Below are 19,255 nucleotides of genomic sequence, written 5' to 3'. Positions count from 1 at the left end.
CTCACCTCGTGGAGTTGCAATGATCATGAGAACAGTAAGGAATCAGCCCAGAACTACACGGGAGGATCTTGTCAATGATCTCAAGGCAGCTGGGACCATAGTCACCAAGAAAACAATTGGTAACACACTACGCCGTGAAGGACTGAAATCCTGCAGTGCCCGCAAGGTCCCCCTACTCAAGAAAGCACATATACAGGGCCATCTGAAGTTTGCCAATGAACATCTGAATGATTCAGAGGATAATTGGGTGAAAGTGTTGTGGTCAAATGAGACCAAAATCGAGCTCTTTGGCATCAACTCAACTCACCGTGTTTGGAGGAGGAGGAATGCTGCCTATGACCCCAAGAACACCATCCCCACCGTCAAACATGGAGGTGGAAACATTATGCTTTGGGGGTGCTTTTCTGCTAAGGGGACAGGACAACTTCACCGCATCAAAGGGACGATGGACAGGGCCATGTACCGTCAAATCTTGGGTGAGAACCTCCTTCCTTCAGCCAGGGCATTGAAAATGGGTTGTGGATGGGTATTCCAGCATGACAGTGACCCAAAACACATGGCCAAGGCAACAATGGAGTGGCTCAAGAAGAAGCACATTAAGGTCCTGGAGTGGCCTAGCCAGTCTCCAGACCTTAATCCCATAGAAAATCTGTGGAGGGAGCTGAAGGTTCGAGTTGCCAAACGTCAGCCTCAAAACCTTAATGACTTGGAGAAGATCTGCAAAGAGGAGTGGGACAGAATCCCTCTTGAGATGTGTGCAAACCTGGTAGCCAACTACAAGAAACGTCTTACCTCTGATTTCCAACAAGGGTTTTGCCACCAAGTACTAAGTCATGTTTTGCAGAGGGGTCAAATATTTATTTCCCTCATTAAAATGCAAATCAATTTATAACATTTTTGACATGCGTTTTTCTGGATGTATTTGTTGTTATTCTGTCTCTCACTGTTCAAATAAACCTACCATTAAAATTATAGACTGATAATTTCTTTGTCAGTGGGCAAACGTACAAAATCAGCAGGGGATCAAATACTTTTTTCCCTCACTGTAGGAATAAAGTCAGCAGTGAGATGAGAATTTCTTCACAGAAGCACACTGCCTGATGGTTGCAGGTTAGGGAAGAGAAGGACTGTAGCGCTGTAGAGTACTCACACTTTCACTTTGGAATGGGTTTAAAAAGTTGCCTGCCATCTCCCCATCATCCCGCGGAGTTCCCGGGGGGTTGTTCATGCCTGCCATGTTGTTGGGAGAATTCTACACAAAAGAAAGAAACATCTAGATTTAGCAAGACAGGCCTTCCCACTCTCATCAGCCATTTCTAGTGACTGGATGTCATCATAAAGTGTCATTACTGAATTTCTGGCAGCTTTGGGTACAAACCAAATCATCAGTATTATAAGCGCCTTGGATCAACTTTAGCTGATGGGTGTGCATTGAAATGAATGCAAGACAAGTCTATCTAATATGGAGTCTTTTATAGTCTCACCTTTGGCAACCCATCCATGTCACCAGAGCCTGAAAACAACAAGAGAGAGATTGACATGAGTGAAAAGCTCATCACTGTAAAGCTATGATCAACAGCTCTGGCTGGGGATCACATTCAACACTTAACACAGGTAATGTGCTTTAATTAAGCTATTTGTTTCAAATACAGATGAGACCCAACTTCATTGGCTTCATCGATCATGTCTCACCTGTCTACAGAATCAATGTGCCCGCTTGCTGCCCACATAATCTGTTTCCACTTCAATCAATACTACTATGAAGGGAGCATTACCTCTACCGTCCACAAGAGGGTATTGTCACACTAGGAAAGTGCTACCGGATTTCAACAATTTAAACTAGATGATCACATCAATATTCTACGGTAGTTCTAAATTACTGCCTAATATTGATACGCAATTTTCGGACATTTCAAATTTCCTGTTCATCTCAATGGTTAAATAAATTCCCAGCAACCATGGTTAAATAAATTCCTGGCAACCAGTTCTACATGCTGACAGATGAGAAGAATTGTATAATTACTGATCAGCTGATAGCTGCTGTTAAAACTCACCTAGCGATCCGTTCATATGGTGTGGCTCCATGCTTCCCATTCCACCCATTGGGCCATCAGGGCCCGGACCCATTGGGAACTGTAAAAAATAAATAAAAAAATTACAACTTACTGATCGTTTTTATTATCATATTAAATGGCATAATCATTGCCTCTATCGATTTGAAAACAGGAACCCCATGAAAAACAAAGAGCCAGCTTACATTAGGTCTGTTACCACCAGGGCCAATAGGATTCATCATTGTGTAGATGTTTTCACTGGAATTTGTGGAGTCTGGTGAGAAAAAAACAACAGTTAGTCCAGCCTACAGTAACTACAGGCAATTCAGCTGCGGGATCGGGGCACCACCAGTGCAGAGCTTGCTCAGGAATGGCAGCAGGCAGGTGTGAGTGCATCTGCACGCACAGTGAGGTGAAGACTTTTGGAGGATGGCCTGGTGTCAAGAAGGGCAGCAAAGAAGCCACTTCTCTCCAGGAAAAACATCAGGGACAGACTGATATTCTGAAAAAGGTACAGGGATTGGACTGCTGAGGACTGGGGTAAAGTCATTTTCTCTGATGAATCCCCTTTCCGATTGTTTGGGGCATCCGGAAAACACCTTGTCCGGAGAAGACAAGGTGAGCGCTACCATCAGTCCTGTGTCATGCCAACAGTAAAGCATCCTGAGATCATTCATGTGTGGGGTTGCTTCTCAGCCAAGGGAGTAGGCTCACTCACATTTTTTCCTAAGAACACAGCCATGAATAAAGAATGGTACCAACACATCCGCCGAGAGCAACTTCTCCCAACCATCCAAGAACAGTTTGGTGACGACCAATGCCTTTTCCACATGATGGAGCACCTTGCCATAAGGCAAAAGTGAGAACTAAGTGGCTCGGGGAACAAAACATCGACATTTTGGGTCCATGGCCAGGAAACTCCCCAGACCTTAATCCCATTGAGAACTTGTGGTCGATCCTCAAGAGGCGGGTGGACAAACAAAACCCCACAAATTCTGACAAACTCCAAGCATTGATTATGCAAGAATGGGCTGCCATCAGTCAGGATGTAGCCCAGAAGTTAATTGACAGCATGCCAGGCGGGTTGCAGAGGTCTTGAAAAAGAAGGGTCAACACTGCAAATATTGACTCTTTGCATAAACTTAATGTAATTGTCATTAAAAGCCTTTGACACTTATGGAATGCTTGTAATTATACTTCAGTATACCACAGTAACATCTGACAAAAATATCTCATAACACTGAAGCAGCGAACTTTGTGAAGACCAATAATTGTGTCATTCTCAAAACTTTTGACCACGACTGTCGAGGTGACCTTGATCCGACATTGCAGTGTGGTGAGAGTAGGAGATACATGTATATAACAAATGAAGGGATAGAGAGAGAGAGAGAATGAGTGAAAGAGAGAGGGAAGAAGAGGGAGAGAGAATGGGGGCAAGAGAAAAAAAGAAAGAGAGTGTGGGGTTTGGCGCCTGTTTGTGGCCCTGGGTGTAGATTGTGCAGCCGTGACTGAGGGTGTGGCAGGGTGGGGGGGGGTCTTGGCGACTGCAGTGTAAAAATGTGTTCCAGCTCTACGTGTAAGGAGCGCTGTGCACAGGTTGCCCAGGCAACGCATCACAATAGAGGTATGTATATAAATAATAAATAGTGGACACAGAAAGAAACTGCTCCACCCTAACAAAAACTGCACATCCACAGGATGTTAGTCCAGAGCAGTTTGTTCTGTCTGTGCTGTCCTCAACAGGAACATCAGACTGATGCAGCATCGCTGAGAACATCAGATGATCACAGCTCAATACTCTGCCAATTTACACAAGTCCACTGGTCCAGTATAGACGACACATAACTAGCTAAGGTTGTTTAACATACAAATCACTCAAAATGTCAGTGTGACTGTGCCCACAAAGTAAATGAGCACTGGGAGTCATAAGCAGAACCATGAATGAAACAAACAGCTTAAATAGAGTGGGCTGAGTGAGGAGTGACATGGAGACAAATAAGTGTGACCTACCTCCTGGGCTAGGCATGATGGGAGTTCCTGGTGGGCCTCCACCCCCTGGAGGACCCTGGGATAAAGACGAGAGGAGGAGAGAGAGATTTAGAGGATTGATATTCCCAAAACATCTAGACATACAGTTGAAGTCAGATGTTTACATACACTTAGGTTGGAGTCATTAAAACTCGTTTTTCAACCACTTCACACATTTCTTGTTAACAAACTATAGTTTTGGCAAATCGGTTAGGACATCTACTTTGTGCATGACACAAGTCATTTTTCCAACAATTGTTTACAGACAGATTATTTCACTTATAATTCACTGTATCACAATTCCAGTGGGTCAGAAGTTTACATACACTAAGTTGACTGTGCCTTTAAACAGCTTGGATAATTCCAGAAAATGAGAACATAAGCTTCTGATAGGCTAATTGACATCATTGGAGTCAATTGGAGGTGTACCTGTGGATGTATTTCAAGGCCTACCTTCAAACTCAGTGCCTCTTTGCTTGACATCATGGGAAAATCAAAAGAAATCAGTCAAGACCTCAGAAAAATTATTCTAGACCTCCACAAGTCTGGTTCATCCTTGGGAGCAACTTCCAAACGCCTGAAGGTACCACGTTCATCTGTACAAACAATAGTACGCAAGTATAAACACCATGGGACCACGCAGCCGTCATACCACTCAGGAAGGAGACGCGTTCTGTCTCCTAGAGATGAACGTACCTTGGTTCGAAAAGTGCAAATAAATCCCAGAACAACAGCAAAGGACCTTGTGAAGATGCTGGAGGAAACAGGTACAAAAGTATCTATATCCACAGTAAAACAAGTCCTATATTGACATAACCTGAAAGGCCGCTCAGCATGGAAGAAGCCACTGCTCCAAAATCGCCATAAAAAAGCCAGACTACGGTTTGCAACTGCACATGGGGACAAAGATCGTACTTTTTGGAGAAATGTCCTCTGGTCTGATGAAACAAAAATAGAACTGTTTGGCCATAATGACCATCGTTATGTTTGGAGGAAAAAGGGGGACACTTGCAAGCCGGAGAACACCATCCCAACCATGAAGCAAGGGGGTGGCAGCATCATGCTGTGGGGGTGCTTTGCTGCAGGAGGGACTGGTGCACTTCACAAAATAGATGGCATCATGAGGGAGGAAAATTATGTGGATATATTGAAGCAACATCTCAAGACATCAGTCAGGAAGTTAAAGCTTGGTCGCAAATGGGTCTTCCAAATGGACAATGACCCCAAGCATACTTCCAAAGTTGTGGCAAAATGGCTGAAGGACAACAAAGTCAAGGTATTGGAGTGGCCATCACAAAGCACTGACCTCAATCCTATAGAAAATTTGTGGGCAGAACTGAAAAAGCGTGTGCGAGCAAGGAGGCCTACAAACCTGACTCAGTTACACCAGCTCTGTCAGGAGGAATGGGCCAAAATACTTATTGTGGGAAGCTTGTGGAAGGTTACCCAAAACGTTTGACCCAAGTTAAACAATTTAAAGGCAATGCTACCAAATACTAATTTAGTGTATGTAAACTTCTGACCCACTGGGAATGTGATTAAATAAATAAAAGCTGAAATAAATCATTCTCTCTACTATTATTCTGACATTTCACATTCTTAAAATAAAGTGGTGATCCTAACTGACCTAAAACAGGGAATTTTGACTAGGATTAAATGTCAGGAATTGTGAAAAACTGAGTTTAAATGTATTTGGCTAAGGTGTATGTAAACTTCCGACTTCAACTGTATATACTTATTATTACATGTTACATTTTAGTCATTTAGCGGACGCTCTTATCCAGAGCGACTTACAGTTAGTGAGTGCATACATTTTCATACTGGCCCCCCGTGGGAATCGAACCCACAACCCTGGCGTTGCAAACACCATGCTCTACCAACTGAGCTACACGGGGCCTTATTATGGACACAGTATGCTTACATTATTAGTTATCTTGTTGTTATTAGTTGTTGTTAGTTGTTATTAGTCCCATCCTTCAACTCCATTCAACACCACCCATCTATCTCTTAACACCATCCATATTGGATTTCTATTTGCCATATATTTTTCAACTGTACTGTGATGTTTTACAAAAGTTCTGAACCTTTCTATATTCATTGTTTCTACAGATTATAAATTGAAAATAAACATTTTTGCTAAAAGTATTATTATATTATTGATCGATTGACTATGACTTTTCAGATCACCCAGTAGTGCTATCTGCAGGGTTAGCTCCAGGTAAATATTGCAATCCTTTAGCCATTCCTAGACCTGTGTCCAAAAACAAGCTACAAATGGACAGTACCAAAACAAATGATCTAATGATTCTGTCTTTCTAGGCTTGAGACTTACCACATAGTTGCCAGGAGATGAGGAGGAATAGGCTATCTATAGAGAGAACACAAAGGGGACAGAATCAGTAAACGTGTGACTTTCACAACAAAGAAATGCCTCTAAAATCAATGAGGCATTAGAGTGAGTGAGGTGGTGAGTGATTAAGAAGGTGAGTGATTGAGAAGGTGAGTGAACAGGACTTACTGAGTTTGCGTTGGGATTGGGCCAACCTCGACCTCCGGGACCCCTGAGACAGAGGGGAGGAGAAGAGGTTGTGTGAGAGAGGCTCACTGCAGAACAAATTAGAGCTTGTATTCCCTCAAATTGTTGCTTGTCAAATATTCTTACATCCCATCAGTGCTATTAATAGCAAATGTAATAGTAATTCAGATATTTGGACAAAATAAAACATCATAGTAAGTGCATGGAGGTGATTAAATGCCTTTGGAGAATGACTGTACTCACATGTTCATTCCTGGCATTCCTGGCCCCATCGAGTTGGGAGGAGGCCTCATTCCACCGCCATAGTTCTACACAGAGAGAGGAACACACAGCGTCAACCTTTCGTACTACCGAGGAGAATACATGCCAGGGATCACACTCTCATTTGTTCTGTTTAAGCCAGGTGCTGAGATTTTAATGACTGGATCCTGATTAGTAATGTAGGTGTATAATGATAACAGGGGCGGACGTGTGTGTGTCGGCATTGTGATGTGATGACTGCACAGTGGGGGCTTGGCAGGACGGCAGCGTGGGGCAGGACACAGAGCAGCTCCACTCAGAGGTAGAGTTTTGTTCAGCAGACGATTACACTTGTCGAGCAGATGCCGTACCAGCTGCTGAATTGTTGACTGCCAAAGTCACACAGTAAGGGAGGCAGGGAGAAGGGCAGGGAAGCACAGGGGGCCATGATGCTCAAACTGACTGACTTGGTGATTGGAAACTAGACTGTGGAATTATACTCAACGAGGAGAGAGTGCTACTTGAGAGGTATTATGTCAGGCTTGCTTTGAGACTGATAGAAGTACAGTGAGGGAAAAAAGTATTTGATCGCCTGCTGATTTTGTACGTTTGCCCACTGACAAAGAAATGATCAGTCTATCATTTTAATGGTAGGTTTATTTGAACAGTGAGAGACAGAATAACAACAAAAAAATCCAGAAAAACACGTCAAAAATGTTATAAATTGATTTGCATTTTAATGAGGGAAATAAGTATTTGACCCCCTCTCAATCAGAAAGATTTCTGGCTCCCAGGTGTCTTTTATACAGGTAACGAGCTGAGATTAGGAGCACACTCTTAAAGGGAGTGCTCCTAATCTCAGCTTGTTACCTGTATAAAAGACACCTGTCCACAGAAGCAATCAATCAATCAGATTCCAAACTCTCCACCATGGCCAAGACCAAAGAGCTCTCCAAGGATGTCAGGGACAAGATTGTAGACCTACACAAGGCTGGAATGGGCTACAAGACCATCGCCAAGCAGCTTGGTGAGAAGGTGACAACAGTTGGTGCGATTATTCGCAAATGGAAGAAACACAAAAGAACTGTCAATCTCCCTCGGCCTGGGGCTCCATGCAAGATCTCACCTCGTGGAGTTGCAATGATCATGAGAACGGTGAGGAATCAGCCCAGAACTACACGGGAGGATCTTGTCAATGATCTCAAGGCAGCTGGGACCATAGTCACCAAGAAAACAATTGGTAACACACTACGCCGTGAAGGACTGAAATCCTGCAGCGCCCGCTCAAGAAAGCACATATACAGGCCCGTCTGAAGTTTGCCAATGAACATCTGAATGATTCAGAGTAGAACTGGGTGAAGGTGTTGTGGTCAGATGAGACCAAAATCGAGCTCTTTGGCATCAACTCAACTCGCCGTGTTTGGAGGAGGAGGAATGCTGCCTATGACCCCAAGAACACCATCCCCACCGTCAAACATGGAGGTGGAAACATTATACTTTGGGGGTGTTTTTCTGCTAAGGGGACAGGACAACTTCACCGCATCAAAGGGACGATGGACGGGGCCATGTACCGTCAAATCTTGGATGAGAACCTCCTTCCCTCAGCCAGAGCATTGAAAATGGGTCGTGGATGGGTATTCCAGCATGACAATGACCCAAAACACACGGCCAAGGCAACAAAGGAGTGGCTCAAGAAGAAGCACATTAAGGTCCTGGAGTGGCCTAGCCAGTCTCCAGACCTTAATCCCATAGAAAATCTGTGGAGGGAGCTGAAGGTTCGAGTTGCCAAACGTCAGCCTCGAAACCTTAATGACTTGGAGAAGATCTGCAAAGAGGAGTGGGCCAAAATCCCTCTTGAGATGTGTGCAAACCTGGTGGCCAACTACAAGAAACGTCTGACCTCTGTGATTGCCAAGAAGGGTTTTGCCACCAAGTACTAAGTCATGTTTTGCAGAGGGGTCAAATACTTATTTCTCTCATTAAAATGCAAATCAATTTATAAACATTTTTGACATGCGTTTTTCTGGATTTTGTTGTTGTTATTCTGTCTCTCACTGTTCAAATAAACCTACCATGTCTTTGTCAGTGGGCAAACGTATAAAATCAGCAGGGGATCAAATACTTTTTTCCCCTCACTGTAGGTTGAGACTGAATTTAAGGAATAAAGTAGTGATGTATAAAACCTTGTTCAGTGTGTTGTGCTGTAAAGGGACATGGGGCTCATGGATAGAGGGGTGGAGCAGCAGAGTTTAGGGGAGAGTGATGGTGTCCGTCTGTACCTGTGGGCCCATGCCGCCCATCCCTCTGGGGGGGTTCATCCGCATTGGGCCACCCATGTTTGGATGTCCTGGAGGAGGGATGATTGAGAGGAAGTTGTCAGCATGGGACAATTTCAGACCAAATACATATCCTTAAGTTATTAGGATGTTGCATGTTACAAAATGAATAGAAATGTGAGGTGCATACCCTGTGGTCTGGTGGGGTCCAGGCTGTTTGGCAGGAGTGGCTGTGACCCTGGGACTCCCACAGGTGGCTGAAGGAGGAAGAGAGAGAGAGAGAGAGAAACATTAGCACAGAGCATTCAACTCCCTGAAAATGTATGCCTCACATGTAAGACACAGACTTATATTAGAGGTCACCTTTTATTTGTGTGTGGGGTGAGGGGAGAGATACCTTACCTGATTTGGCATGCGAAGTGAGGGGCGAGGTCCACCTGGGTACCGTGGGGACATGAAAGGCTGTGGGGAGGAGGACAGATATTAACGTTAGTCCTATCCATCATGCTACTGTGTTACCTGCAGCTGTCAGCAGGGGGAGCTATTGTGCTGGAGAAAATGCTCAGCGTTTGAAGGAGCTTTGTTGCCATTCTACACAAGGCAAAGGTTGTGTCAGAGTTCTGAAGACCAGTCCTCAGATGCTGAAGACAAACAGAACAAAGAGAGAGAGAGAGAGAGAGAGAGAGAGTGCGAGAGAGAGTGCGAGAGCGAAAGGTATAGCTGCGGGTGAACATGGTTGTGGGTGACGCAGCATGTTGAATGAGGGAACAGTTACGGATGAGGGTACAGATGGGTGGTGGATGTGGCTGGGAGGGTAGTTGAAGAATACACACACCTACATCTGTTTTTCCATATGCATCCACACACACACACACACACACTGTACTGACCAACGTACCACAGAGAGCTACAATAACATTTCTACAACATTTCTACAGTGTGATGCAACCACAGAAAATAGCTCAACGTATCTAACGAAACAAAAATAATTACTCTCAAAATACTTTAATCCATCAAGGGACAACAAACTTAAATATATCTAATCATCAAGAGTGCATTACACACACATTATCACGCTTACAGGCAGGCGAAACATGACGCCATGACTACAATGAAACAGGCTTTCAGAGACAATTAAACACAAGCTACTAGTTGGGCGAGGGGAAACGAGGCCAGCTGGAGGACAGCTTATATAATGACCAGGCCCTGGAGGGAAAGACTGCTGTTTCCCCTCCACTCTCTCTTCCCCTCGCTCTCTCTCCCCCTAAGTCCCTCCCTGTCTCTCTCCCCCTATGTCCCTCCCTGTCTCTCTCCCCCTAAGTCCCTCCCTGTCTCTCTCCCCCTAAGTCCCTCCCTGTCTCTCTCCCCCTAAGTCCCTCCCTGTCTCTCTCCCTCTATGTCCCTCCCTGTCTCTCTCCCCCTATGTCCCTCCCTGTCTCTCTCTCCCCCTAAGTCCCTCCCTGTCTCTCTCCCCTATGTCCCTCCCTGTCTCTCTCCCCCTAAGTCCCTCCCTGTCTCTCTCCCTCTATGTCCCTCCCTGTCTCTCTCCCCCTATGTCCCTCCCTGTCTCTCTCCCCCTATGTCCCTCCCTGTCTCTCTCCCCCTAAGTCCCTCCCTGTCTCTCTCCCTCTATGTCCCTCCCTGTCTCTCTCCCCCTATGTCCCTCCCTGTCTCTCTCCCCCTATGTCCCTCCCTGTCTCTCTCCCCCTATGTCCCTCCCTGTCTCTCTCCCCCTATGTCCCTCCCTGTCTCTCTCCCCCTATGTCCCTCCCTGTCTCTCTCCCTCTATGTCCCTCCCTGTCTCTCTCCCCCAAATCCCCATCTCCTCTCCCTCAGCCTTTGTATTAGCCAAGTTGTGGCGAGTTTGTGTGCGAGCGCTCCACAGTCCCAGGCACTGCTGCAATATTAATGGGATATTGATGGGAGATGGGATAGTGAGTGCTGGGCTTAGGAAGAGGAGAGAGCCGGCCTGCTCCTCCCCTCCTCTCCTCCTCCTCTCATCCCTACAGCTGGGCCAACACAGCTGAATTATTTATCCCATCTACAGCATCATGGCCACTGTCTGTCTGTCTGTCCACAACTAGGGAGCAGGGCAGTTTGTATAGACATATGTTGTGGGGGGTGGGAGCCAGGTGGTGTGGGTAAGTGAGTGAATGAGTGAGTGAGTGATTGAGTGAGTGAAACAAAGAGAGAGAGACAGATAAGGAGTGAGTGGGTGTAGAAGAGGAAGTGACAGGGGGAGGAAGAGAGACAGAGGGAGGAAGAGAGACAGAGGGAGGAAGAGAGACAGAGGCCTCTCAGTGTGAGTGGATAGGCAGAGAGAGATAGTGAATGAGTGAGAAAGTGGAAGAGGGACTGCCTGCCTGTGTGAGAAACACTCTTCTCACACCACTTAAATACAGCTACGACCGGAAGTTCCTTTTTTGTAGCAGGTTAGGAGAATTTACGCAGCAGATAGGGAAAATGAATGTAGCAGGTTAGGATAATTAGATTAGGGTTAGGAAAGGGTTTAGGGTTAGCGAAAATGCTCTCCTAACCTGCTAAGAAAATCACTTTCCGGCATAGCTGTATCGATGTGGCGTGAAAAGAGTGTATCCCTGCCTGTGCAGCAAGAGGCGAGGGAGAGGGGGCAGAGCAGAGTGTGTGAGTGTCTCTTACCTGGCCGTGAGGTCCCATCATGGGGTTGTTGGGGTTGTGTGGGGGTGGCTGTGCGTGGGGTGACGGCTGGGAGCCGGGAGGTCCCTTTAAGAGAGAAGAGGGAGGGAGATGAGTGATACAGTGAGGCTCGGAGGACCATGGACTGGAGGTGACCTAGCTGTAGCTGCTCCCTCTAACACACACAATAACAGCAGCAGTACAATACACCACACTACACCACTATGGCTAACTGTTCATAATGTCTGTACCATTTCACTGTGCTGTGCCCATAGATCACCATCACAACACATATGCATGTATGGATGGCCAATACAGTTATTTAAATGCATCATACATCTTTGTGTTGAATAATATGTCAGATGAAATATAATTCACACAATGAATCTCTTAAACTTAGTTTATAACCAACAGAAAGTCTCTCTCAGTGTAAAAAAAGATGAATGAGGGATGCCAAAAGAGCTGATCATATACAGGAACTTTGTAAATATATTACATATGGAACAACTGATACCTAACCTCCGATAACCCATTAAGCAACCACCTTCAAACCAGGACCTGTTCAAACTTGAACAAGCCGTATGTAAACCCAGAGTCATACAGTGTACAGAGACGGGACCACACGTGTTCACAGCCACGTGTTATCAGCCAGTCTGTCAGAGCCTCCATGAGACCTGAAGCGCTCAGGTAACCATGCGGCCGCAGCAACGCACGCACACAACCCTTGAAGCCTTCAGGTAATGTTGCAGACTGGTAATCCTGCCCTTTCAAATCAGCAATACCAGACACACACCTGTATGAGTACCAAGTCCTTCCACACACACACACACACGTCCCCATTTCACCTGAATGTCTTTCCACGGGAGCAGGGAGACACTGATCTTTTGCAGTTCTCTGCACCTGGCCAGGAGACAATTCCACTATTTAACGTCATCTCACTAGGAAGATCCGACCTGTCTGATGAAACCTAATTCCCATTAAATCAAACAAGCTCTCTTCAGTTCCAACAGACCAAGCAGCAGCAGCTGCACAGATACCAGCAGCATCTTCTCTTCTCATCCTCACCCACCATGAGAATCTCTGGCACAGGGGAGATGGTGGTGCGCTGACAGAGAGGAGAGCAATGAAAACCTGTGGGCACTGCTTGAGCAGAATAAACAAAGGAATAAAAGTCTAATGCATTCAAATGTTATTTTATGAAGATTCATTACAGATGCAGTACAGAAACGCTTCAGCCTGAGAAGTCAAGCAGCAAGCCAAACCTGGGTGTTGAGAGGTGTACAGTGTAAGTGGGGTATGCAGTCAGCCATTGTCCTCCTTAGCCCCCTCATGTATAGCCTTCTCCATGTGAGAGCCGTGTTGATAAAGGCACCTAGCTGTGGATCTATGAGGAGCTCTTGAGATGAAGTGTTTGCAGCGTGGTGTATTGAATCCACATAAATTGTTGCCCAATAGTCTTCACATGTGTGTTTTGTATATAAAACCCACTTACTATAGTGGCCTTGTGCTTTGATTCACAATTCTTACCAATATTGAGTAGAGACAAATAATTTCTGTTTAAACTGTAACAAATGTGACTGCAGCTATAGAGTGGTAGATCTGACATAAGTGTTATAGAAATGACTGAGGTGTCACGGTCGTGACAGTGCTGTGTTACGGACATGACAGTAGCGTTACGACTATGACTGAGCATGGTCCTGAGCAGCGTTTTGGGTGGTGGTTAACACCAGCTGCGCTAGCTGGCCTCAGCAGGTTAGCGTGGAGTGGTTGTGCCATCCTTCCGTCAGACCCCAGAGTTATTATTGTTGGGGTGTCTGTCGTAGCAGTGTGTCTAACAAGCCACCCCTGCTCCTCCTCTCTCTACCTGCCCCTCTATAATACCTTATAAAGGAGCTCCACTCGCTACTCTGGCCTTCCTCTGTCTCCATGCTATTAGGACTGAATGGGGAAGCATATGGCATTTATGAGGTTTGCGGTCCCTTCGATGTATGCCTGCAGAGAGAGAAAGGGACTAGGCCAATTCGCGTATGAAAAACAACACGGCAGGACTGCGTGTGGGTGTCTGTGCGAGTGCTTGTAAGAGTGTGTGTGTGTGTGTGAGAGAGAGGGAGAGGGGGAGCGAGGGAATGGGAGGGGGGGGTTAAATGAAGCAATTAATAAAATCATTTTCTACCCAGCTAAGGAGATAACAGCTTGGCAGCGTACCACAAACCCATCAACACAAACCCCTCCGACGTACTCTCAGACTCCCCCTCCCCAGATCTGCATTAGGAAGAACACAACACAACAGCTCTGCTGCTATCCCTGAAGGGGTAGTAACACTGAACACAGAACAGAACGGATGGCTATACTGAGCCAGTGACGTGTGTATGTACCGTATATACAGTACCGTCCACCACCACAAGAGGGCAGTGTGGAACTACCAATAGAAGCAGGCAGAGCACAAAGCCAAACTGAAACACAACAAACAAAGCCTGGACAACAACAGCACAATGCACACTCATTGTCATTCCTTTCTTCCATTCCAGCGGCAGCAGCTCTACAGGCTCATGGTATGGCATGGCAACATGTCAGCTCGGTGGGGAGAGCCTGCCACAAGTGTTTTCTCCCCGAGGAGACTGGAGAACAGTGCGCTGATAGTCGTTTAGCATGTTACTGTGAGTCGCTGCCCTGTATATATAATTCCTACCTCAGCGGTCAGGAATGTCAGTCGATATGCTACTTCCAGACTAGGCTACAGACAGACAGTTGACAGAGTGAACAACAGAGTGGTTGGTAGTGGAGAGACAGAGAGAAAGGGTTGGCCCAGGAATGCCAACATTCCTTCTCCATTGGTCCCATTCAATCATCACTTCTTCTTCTACAAGGCATTTTCAAACTTTGACCTCTAGGATCCAGTCTAACCTTCTACCATAGAGACCAAGCCATCTCCAAACACAATGGGTAGTCCATCAACTCAACAGAGTTCAGCAACTGATTCTCAACAAGAGAGTAGCTACTATACCTAAACTAGACAAGTCTACCTATCGGTACCTCGACTCAGACACTTTTAACTGACCCCAAACTCAGTTAGTCTTGATTTAGAGTTTACACCCGGGCTACAGAACTACGATACGTTCCAACTGTGATCCAATTTCAATGACAGTTACCTGGCCATCTTGTTGACTATGGAGAGACATTCCTGTAACAGTACAAATAGATTAGAAACCAGCTCGGTTCCATTTATGACCACTGTTTACTCTTTCAGGATTTGTAAAAACAATGGATTGACATTGTTTTCTTCTATCCCCACTGGGCCAACATGCTGTTAGTGTGTGCCGGCAGTTTCTCCTTGTCCTCCCCTCTCCTCTCCTAGTGTGAGTTGGGCCTGCCCTCCCCAGAGGGGCTGCTGCAGTGGAGTTTTGGCGTGAGGATTATTAAGCGGGCTGACCCCTGCTATACCAGGGAGAATCGCAGATCCGGGCCAGACGCCAACACGCAGGCTTTGTGGTCCTCCTTCCACAAACGCTCCCTCCCTCCCTCCCTCCACACTCCTCTCTCTCCTCCCTCCCCTCTCCTTTGCTGCAGGAGCCTGATCTGAGTCCTGGCCTGCAAGGTACAGATTAGGGGAGTCTTGAGGCTGCGGGGGGCTCCCTCTACCCCCAGCCCAGTCCTCGCTCTCTGGGCTGCTGCTCTGCTACCACGGCAGTGCTGGGGTCACCTATGTTAATTACCTCTCTCCTCTGTATCTGGGAGGGATGCTAGAAAACACACTGCCTGCTACTACTGTACACACACACACACACACAGCCATGCACAAGCATACTGTTTGAAGTACTGTACACCCTAGCAAGCACATACAGAAATGCTCTGATTTATGCACTACTTTTGAATACTTTTCATGTACTTTCTTCCCTAACAGAAAGAGACAGTCAGACAGGTCAGGAGACATGAGGAGAGAGGAGAGAGAGAGAGAAGCAGGATGTGGAAGATTGATGAATGATGGGTAATGGTGAAAAAAGAGAGGAAGGTAGCTGAATCCTGCAAAAAGGAGAGATTAGCAGAAGCAAGAGGGGGCAGAGACAGGAGTCACTGAGTTTGTGTGTGTGTGCGCTCGAGAAAGAGAGAGAGAGAGAGAGAGAGAGAGAGAGAGAGAGAGAGAGCAAAAGAGAGAGAGCAAAAGAGAGAGATAGCAGGCACATGAAGGAGGGGGGAGAGGAGGAAGGTCATTAGTAGAGAGAAGACAGAGCTTGTCCATAACAGTGAAATGTTTATCATTTTTCACCGAGAGCTTTCAGAACACACGACTCCTCTACAGATGTCTAAGCTTGGATAATAAATACAGTAGTACAAACAGAAGAGGCACATGATTAGCAAGATCTTACTGTGCATAGACAACAACAACATTAGACTACATGACTGGGAGGGGCAGTCTGTCAGAGAGCTCTGTGTGTGTGTGTGTGTGTGTGTGTGTGTGTGTGTGTGTGTGTGTGTGTGTGTTGTACACAGTACACCAGTGTAAAACAATGCCAAGGGAATAACTGGTGTCATCTTTGCTCCATACTATACTACTACACACTTATCCACAGCTTTGTTCCGGCCTCAGTGTCCACTTGCTGGGGGAATTTGATAGCACACATATGAAGCTCTGGAGGGAGCAGTGTGTGTGTGTGTTCTGCAGGCTCTCGTTTCACACGCCTTCCCTCCTCTCTCTTTTGCCTGACTGGCCGCTGAGCAGGGAGGGAATTGCTGCAGTGGAGAACACTGGAGCAAGACTTCCTCTCCCTCCCTCCCTCCCAGCCTCCCTCCCAGCCTCCTCTCTCTTCTCTCTCCTCTCTGTCCCTCTACCTCTTCTCTCTCTGTCTGTTCCTCTCTCTCTTTCAGTCCCTCTCTCTCTGTCCCTCTCTGCCTCCTCTCTCCACCCCCCCCCCCCATCTCTCTCTGTCCCTCTCTCCTTCGCTCTCCCTCCAATGCACGCAGCAGACTATTTATGGCAAGCAATGTCACTCACGCAACACCATCAGATAGCAGCTCCCTGCTCTGATCACTCCACATACATCATTAACATTGCCTACGACCCCAGCACGCACACACACTGTCCTGTCCTGTGTTGGTCCTGTTAGCACACACACACACACACTCTCTCTCATGGCTAACAGGACCAACACATGACAGTACAACAGTCAGCTCTGCAAAAACCCACACACCGAGACAACCTGGAAACCATATTTGCTTCATGACATTTACAAGAGTATATTTTCAGGATATTTTTTGCTATGGTGTGTGTGTGTGTGTGTGTGTTCGTGTGCGTATGCGCAGTCAGATAGGGTGTGTGGACCCATCATCAGGTGATCTCCCTAGCCTCCCAGACAGTCATCAGAGAGCAGTGATGACAGGAGGAATTAGCAGAGCAACACAACCCAGAGAAAAATCTCCCTCCCATCCCAACCTCCCTGTCCCTGGCCAGACAGACAGACAGACCTACTGATGGAGGGAGTATGGGAAAGAAAGCAAGACAGAGACAGAGAGACAGAGACAGCGAGAGCGAGATAGAGAGACAGCGAGAAAGAGAGAGCGAAACAGAGGCGAGGCAGAGAGAGCGAGACAGCGAGAGAGAGAGACAGCGAGAGCGAGATAGAGAGAGAGACAGAGAGAGAGAGAGACAGCAAGAAAGAGAGAGCGAGACAGAGAGGCGAGGCAGAGAGAGCGAGACAGCGAGAGCGAGATAGAGAGACAGCGAGAGCGAGATAGAGACAGCGAGACAGAAAAACAGAGAAACAGAGAGCGAGAGAGACAGAGAGACAGAGACAGAGAGAGAGCGAGACAGAGAGACAGAGACAGAGAGAGAGCGAGACAGAGAGACAGAGACAGAGAGAGAGCGAGCGAGACAGAGAGACAGAGACAGAGAGAGAGTGAGACAGAGACAGAGACAGAGAGAGAGCGAGACAGAGAGAGAGACAGAGAGAGAGCGAGACAGAGACAGAGACAGAGAGAGAGCGAGACAGAGAGACATCTGGACAGGGATTAGGTCAGCTAAAGAGACTAAAAAAAAGGAGGCGGAGCGAGGGATAGGCTTAGCATGTTGTGGGTTTGAGGGGAAGGACAAAGAGAGAGAAATAGAGGTCTTACTTGAAAGAAGCCCGGGGGCATGGGTCCGCCAGGCATGCCATCGTTGGGGGGCATGTTGCCCATCACCGGACTGGGGGCAGCGGCTGCACTCTGTAAAACACAAAGGAAACAAACACACTTAGTACTCTGAAACACAAACACACACACACACACACTCTACTCAGAAACACAGATACAAACTCTGTATTCACACAAGTCAAACCCACTCACTACTCCGAACAACACATACGTCATACTACACAAAGGCATTTATAGAAGTCTAGGCTTTCACCTCAAGAGTCTGATGTGGCCTAGTCTCCACTGCCTGGATTTTCATTCAAAATGAGGAAAGACATTAGCAAGCCATTGATTGTTTTGGGTGGTTTTGGCGTTTTCAGACAGTGGGAGGAATCGGCGGAGAATAACGACGCAGTTACAGCGTAACGTTTATCTGGAACATGAATGTCTGGCTCAGATTGCTTCTCCGTCACCGCATTAAGACGATATTAAAAAAGACAAGCAGCTGTCCGTCTATGAATCTGTAAACATTTATGCTTAGTAGAAATTAAAATACAGGGCATGGATGGAGTGTGTGTGTGTCTGGCTAGCTCTGGTGAAATCTCTCCTAAGCAGTTAAATGGGGTTTGGGTTTGGAGCCCCCTCCCCCAATGTATGTACTGTATGTAAGGCAGTGGCTGGGTCTGTTGTGCGTTTCCCAGGCTGTCTATTCACCAGGCAGCACCCAGTGAAGGGGATTACACAGCTGCCCAGCGCCCACCTTCTCTCCTCCCCCCTCCCCTACTGTAACCAGATCCTCCCCCCAGCCAGCCGCAGTGCAAACAGCCCCTCCATCCCTGACCCCCTCTGCCCAGAAACTCACTAACGGGTCCTGGGACCACAGGGTAGAGCGCATGCACAAGCACACACACACACAATGGCTGCTACCCCTGGTGTGAGGGTGTGAAGCTGTAAGCCCCACAGGCACCGTCAGGGACTGAGAGCAGAACACACCCAGAGGGGACAATGACACACAAACAGCTTCTCCTCCTTAGCGTATAAAAAAGGCTTGTGATGAGAGTGCAAGATAATGGTAGTGAGAAGCAAGTGTTTTCATTACATACAGTTGAACCAGGTGCCAGGGAACAGAGGCTATATACTTCCTGCTTTATTCAGCAGGCAAAGAAAATAGTGACATTATAAATGGTAGATTAAAATCATCTCTGCAGCTTCAAGAAAAAAAAAGAGAAGAGAGGAAGAGAGGAGAGAGAGGGGGTAGAGGGGACGGGAGTGAGTGACCGGAGGTGGTTAACTGGGTTTGTCAGCACGTATTTACTCAATGGCAGCAGTTAGTCCAGTACAGTGGAGCCATCATGTTGGCT

General features: G+C 46.7%; 1 protein-coding gene across 2 annotated transcripts in view; it reads right to left on the bottom strand.

The window, feature by feature from the left end:
- The window catches only part of ssbp4 (single stranded DNA binding protein 4), a 101,624-nt gene that overhangs the window by 4,233 nt on the left and 78,136 nt on the right, over positions 1–19,255 (bottom strand). For both annotated transcript variants that reach the window (XM_041839529.2, XM_041839530.2), the window contains exons 5-17: positions 17,898–17,987; positions 11,793–11,876; positions 9,537–9,596; positions 9,325–9,391; positions 9,138–9,205; positions 6,862–6,926; positions 6,601–6,643; positions 6,415–6,450; positions 4,065–4,119; positions 2,258–2,328; positions 2,055–2,133; positions 1,485–1,513; positions 1,151–1,252 (exon numbers count right to left, since the gene is read on the bottom strand). In XM_041839529.2, the coding sequence (XP_041695463.1) occupies positions 1,151–1,252; positions 1,485–1,513; positions 2,055–2,133; positions 2,258–2,328; positions 4,065–4,119; positions 6,415–6,450; positions 6,601–6,643; positions 6,862–6,926; positions 9,138–9,205; positions 9,325–9,391; positions 9,537–9,596; positions 11,793–11,876; positions 17,898–17,987 (849 nt within the window). The remainder of the gene's footprint in view (positions 1–1,150; positions 1,253–1,484; positions 1,514–2,054; positions 2,134–2,257; positions 2,329–4,064; positions 4,120–6,414; positions 6,451–6,600; positions 6,644–6,861; positions 6,927–9,137; positions 9,206–9,324; positions 9,392–9,536; positions 9,597–11,792; positions 11,877–17,897; positions 17,988–19,255) is intronic.

Source organism: Coregonus clupeaformis, chromosome 20, assembly GCF_020615455.1.
Source record: "Coregonus clupeaformis isolate EN_2021a chromosome 20, ASM2061545v1, whole genome shotgun sequence".
In the NCBI taxonomy this organism is placed as follows: domain Eukaryota; kingdom Metazoa; phylum Chordata; class Actinopteri; order Salmoniformes; family Salmonidae; genus Coregonus; species Coregonus clupeaformis.
The sequence above is the reverse complement of the archived record's forward strand: the minus strand, read 5'-3'. Positions and strand labels throughout refer to the sequence as shown.